Below are 6,000 nucleotides of genomic sequence, written 5' to 3'. Positions count from 1 at the left end.
GCTTCATTTGACTTCGAGCCCTCATCTAGAAAGTCGAGACCATCCTTCCAGCGAATTCCAAGCGCCAGATCCTTTGTCAGTGAAGTATTAAACTCCCTCTTTTCATTCATTCCTAGCTCAAAATCCCGATATGGTAATCATTCCCATAGTCTAATTTCTGTCCCGTGCTTAGACGCCATCAATACATTTTACCAGAAGAGTATTAAAGTGTTTTTCTCTCGGTTTGTTCAGTCCAGGTGTTATGTTCAGTTTCTGCCATCTTTTCATGCTTCTTGGGGCATGAGCCCTTGATTTGAAACCTATATAGTTCATTAAGTATCATTTATTCCTAGCCAGGGGGTAGAGTTTGGAGGCGCATGGAGGGTGGGTCTGACGCCTCGGCCACGGAGGCCATGGTAAGGGCAACAATTCAGGCTGAGAAGGATTGGAGAGATGCCACATTAGCTAGAGGTTGGCAATCCACTCTGGACGAAGTGGTGGTCCGCCCATCAATGCCAAATGCTGATAAGAATGCGGATAGGTTTCAGGGAGACTAGCCTTTGAGGGAGGGAAAATATAAAAGTGTGTTGCAAACAAAATACAGGGCCATGCATGAACATGCAAATCACTACAACAAAGCGCGCAACCCTGTAAAAACTACTCCCCCCCCCTGCTGCATTAAAACTAGATAGTGACTACCTCACTGAGCGAATAGAAAGTTTACAGGAACTAGCTTTAGTGGGCAGGTGGCATTTTCCAGACATGGATGATGCCATGATGAGAAAATGGCTTGAAGCTCAGTGGAAACCATTGATAGGATATTTTCCCATTGTTTCAAGTCTTATGAAGGAGTGGTATTGCTTTCACTTTTATGTGCCAGTGATGTAGAAGCCATCTTGTCCCGACCCTGGGTTCATAAAAGAAGCTTCCTTGCTCTCCATAGATGGTACATTGGGCATGACCCTCTGAAAAACACTCCGTCTAACAACTTGATCTCGATAAAGCTCCCAAACCTTCCCCTGGAGATGTGGTCTACGGAGACTCTATCTGAGATAGGCAATTCCATTGGAAGATTTTTCTATGTTGACCCGAGATGTAAGGGGGAGAAAGACAAGCGAATTGCGTGGATTCTCATTGAAAAGGCCTACAGGGGGGATTTCCCGACCACATTTAGATTGCGTAGCGGGACCTAAAAATAAATCAACGACTGGATTTCTGGGGCATTCCCTTCAGATGCTCTGCCTGCCACAGGACAGGCCACCTCATTAAAAATTGCTCACGACGCCAGAAGCTAAAAAGCAGAATGTTTTATCAAAATACCCGAGTATCTTCCCCCATGCCGTCTGAAAAGGAAAAGTTTTCTCCTACAGCCAGTATCGACGGAAAATGAAGCTATGCAGGAAAATTTGGAAATCTTGGAAAAGAATCTCATTTCTCCCTCGCAGGATATCTCTCAGGAACTCTCTCAAGGCACCAGCAACAAGCCTGAAAACTCGTTAAATAAGGGTTACAATACTGTTAAAAAGTCTCAATCTTTTCTAAGCAAGCCTCCACCGGAACTGATTGATGAAAAAGTTGTACCATCCCCCCCCCCAATCATGCAGCCCTTCAAGGATTTTACAGTGGAACTCAAATTATTCTCATTTCATCATCCTCGCCAACTCCCAGGAAAAATCCATCAGAGAAAGGCAAAGAACTGATGGTATCCCCAACCCCTCTAAACTCCCTTGTCTCGTCTCCTGTAAATGTGTATGATAGCGACTTAGACTTAATTTTAAGTAAGAAGTCCCTGGAGTTGGAGCCCTTAACCATCCACAAACAAAATAATCCTTCTCCTATCCTCATTAGCCCAAATTCTGCTAAAAATATAACAGTGAGAAAGAAGGTCAAAGGAGGTAGTAGACATTTTAGAGGGTCGTCAAAGGATACAAACAAAGGTATGAGGAACCTATCTTTGGTAAACGTTCCCATTTTTGACATGTCAGAAATACAGCCTCTTAGAGCAAGCATGGTTGAAAATCCTCCCAAATGACCTTCGTCATTTCTATGAATATAAGAGGTTTGGAGGCAGACCTCAAATTTTTGGTGTTAAAGACTTTGTTTCACTCAGCTCAGCCAAAAAGTATTTTGATTCAGGAAACTATGCATAGCAAGCACGTGTCCATCTCCTACTCTAGGAAAATGTTTCCCTCATGGCACATGGTGGCATCGGAAGCAAAGGGTCTTTCGGGAGGGCTGGCGGTCCTATGGGACACTATCTGGATTAGAGCCAAAGATTTTAAATGTTTTGCAGGCATTCTAGTCTCTGCATCCATCAGAGGAACAGACTGTCCCATTAACATTCTGAACATCTATGCTCCTTATAAGAACAGAATTCCCTTCAGGGAAAAAAATTTTGCCTTAGAGATTTTTGATATTGACTCTCTGATGATTGTAGGAGACCTCAATGTTACTCTAAGCCCAGAGGAACGATGGGGAAACTGCAGAAAACATGACCCGCTTGCTGACCGCATAAAATTGGAACTCTTGCATATGAATCTCATGGATATTTCTCCATCTAAAATGATGCCTACATGGGGCAATGGAAGAATAGAGAAGGCATTCATCGCTAAGAGGATTGATAGATTTATTGTTCATTATAGTATTATTGATAAAATGGGCATGCCCTATTCATCAATTGAAAACGTGTTCATATCCGACCACAAGCCGATTTATCTTGGATGGAATGAAAAGGGCTTTAAGAAGGGGTATCCATTTAAACTCAACAGATCATGGCAGGAAACACCAGATTTCAATGAAGTTATATCAAATACATGGAAGGAATTGTTGGCAAATGATATGCTGCCCCCATTTATGACCTTCATAGACAAATTATCCTCTATAAGAAGGGTAGTAAAAGAATGGCAGATTAAAAAAAGATAGGGCGACAAAGTGGCCCTCAAAGAAACTCAGAAGGAATTGGACAGTTTATCCATAGCGATGGCCGCTCATTCTCTCCCTTTTAGCATGAGATGCCGTATAAATGACCTTGAAAGGAAAAAACACATCTTGCTGAAGCAGGAAGAGGATTTTTGGAGGTTCAAGAGTAGGGCAATCTGGCTCAAGGAAGGCGACAGGAACACAAAATTTTTCCACAAGTTTGCTAATTCCAGGCGCGAAAGAAATACCATTTGGAAAATCAGTGATGGTCGGGGGGGATTCCTCTTCTCACAACAAGAAATCACAAAGGAAGTTGTGAGGCATTTTAAAAACCAATATAAAAGGAGAGAAGAGTGCAAATTTCAATATATTTTATGGGGTATTGATCAAGTTCCACAAATGTTTGAAGACGAGAAGAATGATCGCCTCTTTCAGCCCATAACAGAGGAATAACTTTTAGGTGTTATGAAGACTTTCAAAAAGGATAAATGTCCTAGCCCAGACGGCTGGACAATAGAGTTCTTCATCCATTTTTTTGATATCATCAAAAGAGACTTGTTGAGGATGGTTGAAGCAGCAAGAATTTCTGGCAGCATTCATCAAATTACAACATCCACCCAGATAGCTCTTATTCCAAAGAAAATGGATGCGGTCTCCTTTCAAGATTATAGGTCGATATCTTTATGTAATATAACATACAAAATCATTTCAAAAAATATTGCGGAAAGGATAAAGGAAACATTGGCCTCTTTCCTAACAAAGGATCAGCATGCCTTTTTAAAGGGAAGAAATATTTTGTATGCAGTCACAAATACTCAAGAAAGCCTGTTTTCTATGTTCACAAACAAAACAGAAGCTGCCATTCTGAAAATTGATCTACAAAAAGCATATGACTGCTTAGATTGGGGGTTTATTAGATGCTTATTAGCCAAGATTGGCCTCAGATCAAATGCCATAAGCTGGATCATGGCATGTGTAGAGAACGTGAACTATGATGTCATCTTAAATGGGATCCCCTCTCCTTTTTTTCTATCTGAAAGGGGGTTGCATCAGGGGTGCCCCCTCTCCCCTCTTCTATTTATCCTTGCAATGAATACTCTAAGCATTCATATAAACAGGGCAGTCTCTGAAAACAAGTGCAAGCCGGTGAAAATATGCAGGAACAACTACTTATTACACAATCTTTTTGTGGATGATGTACTCAATTTTGCAATGCTTTGCAGACTCTCATGGATTTGTCTAAATGACATTCTATATAGGTTCCAAAACGCTACTGGATTACAAATCAACAAGTCAAAATCTGTTCGTTTCCACAATGATGTCAATATGGAAACTGTGATATGGATCTCGGGTCTGTTTGGGGTCGAGACAAGGTCAATCAAGGAGGGTGTCAAATATTTGGGTTTTCAGCAAAAGGCTAAAGGTTACTCAAAGACAGATTGGCAATGGCTAATTGATAGGTACTATAAAAAGATCTCTGCCTGGGAATTCAAGTCTCTAACGTTGGCAGGAAGGATAATTCTTTCCCAAGCATTTCTATCGCAGCTTGTTGTATTCTGGGCGTACATATTTTATCTTCCTGCAAGTATAATCCAGAAGATGAATAGGATTACAGCAAATTTTATTTGGGGGGGCAAATCTGAACAGAGAAAATATCGTCTCACTAGTCTGGAGTAGATCTCTCTACCAAAAGCCTCAAGAGGATAGGGTTTAATGGATCTGAGATAATTTGGGAAAGCAATCTTGTGCAAATCCTTTTGGAGAGGAATCTTCGGGGAAGGGCCTTCGAGCGTTGCTATAAAAAAAAATACATGAAAGGCAAAGACATGGAATACTGGTTCAGAATTGGAAGGATCAGAGTCAGGTATGGATCAGCTATATGGATTAGTTTTCGCAAAATAGAGCACTATTTTCTTAAGAATCTTTATTGGAGTCTTCAGACTGGCATCAGAATCATTACTGGTATAGATCCCATCATGAGTGGACGAGAAAGTATAATCATTCCCGAAAGGCTTCTAATCTTTTTCCATGCAAAAGGTTATTTTACATGGGACAAGCTCATTCAAGCATGGCAAGGTCCTATTCCTCTCTGGAAGGAAGCTATTGATCTAGTTATGTCAGAGGTCCTGGGGAGACAATGGAATTCTGTCAGGGATATTTTGAGTAGCTGCGGATTTCTCAAGTCCAGGACGCAAGATTTCCTTATGTGGAAGACACCCAAGGCAAATCCTCAGGTGTGTGTAAACGATATTTACAAAGATTTGATTGACCAAAAGGCCAAAATCTCTGATTCCATGTTTCCATTAGTTTTCTGGAAAACAGGTTGTCCTCCCAAATTAATTCTATTTTCTTCACTGGTGTTCCACAATAAAAATCTGTCCTGGGAAAATCTAAAAAAAAGAAATTGGCACGGACCGAGCAAATGCTTAATGTGTTATTCAACTGAGGAAACCAACTTTCATATGTTCTTCCAATGCCTTTCTCTACAGAATATATGGCATGCTCTGGCTTCTTTATATGGTTTCCCTATAGTTTCTCATGTTTCTATGCACACAGCTTTCTTTTGGTGGAGCGGATAGAGAGAGTCATGGAGACCTATCATTATCATTGTCTTATGGTGCACGTGGAAATGGAGGAACAACAAAATTTTCAGATATTTGAACCTGCCTCTCAAGGATATATTTCAACATATCATTTCCATCTATGACTTTGTGCCGATTAAGCCTCCCAATCTGGAAAATGTCAATAGAAATCTTTAGCTAGATATTCTCTCTAGGTCCCCTAGGGCGTTCTTTGATGGTGTCGCACAGCAAGATTCTTGTGGTTGTGGATTCCATATTATTATGGACGAGAATCTTCAATATCTTATATCTTGGAATGGAGGAAGGGGTACAAATAGCATGGCTGAGGCGAGGGCTCTAGCGGGTCTTCTCGCTTTCTGCATTTTTCTGGATATTCAACCATCTCAATTTTTGGGATTCCAAAGTAATGATCGATCACGTCAATGGAAAGTGCCTTATCAGGAGTTCTCACCTCACTGGATGGATGGACAGGATTATGTTTTTTTGGGGTCTTGTAAAGGAATGCTCTATCCAACACATC

General features: G+C 41.0%; 1 protein-coding gene across 1 annotated transcript; it reads left to right on the top strand.

The window, feature by feature from the left end:
• Positions 1 to 356: 356 nt before the first annotated feature.
• Positions 357 to 4,575, top strand: LOC149177375 (uncharacterized). The gene is made up of 2 exons (XM_089421727.1): positions 357 to 520; positions 4,122 to 4,575. The coding sequence occupies exons 1-2, from the start codon at positions 357 to 359 to the stop codon at positions 4,573 to 4,575; spliced, it is 618 nt and encodes a 205-aa protein (XP_089277853.1).
• The last annotated feature ends 1,425 nt before the right edge of the window (positions 4,576 to 6,000 follow it).

This window comes from Pinus tabuliformis, chromosome 4_1 (genome assembly GCF_031772625.1).
Source record: "Pinus tabuliformis cultivar Carrire ecotype Pingquan chromosome 4_1, CPIR1, whole genome shotgun sequence".
NCBI lineage: Eukaryota > Viridiplantae > Streptophyta > Pinopsida > Pinales > Pinaceae > Pinus > Pinus tabuliformis.
Note: the sequence above shows the minus strand (reverse complement) of the source record. Positions and strands in the feature narration are given on the sequence as shown.

Bases quoted from the DNA above. Each gene is read 5' to 3' on its own strand.
- LOC149177375 (XM_089421727.1), top strand. From the start codon at position 357: ATGGAGGGTGGGTCTGACGCCTCGGCCACGGAGGCCATGGTAAGGGCA. The intron at 521-4,121 runs GTTTCAGGGAGA...AATGCTTTGCAG, and splicing joins GCTGATAAGAATGCGGATAG to ACTCTCATGGATTTGTCTAA.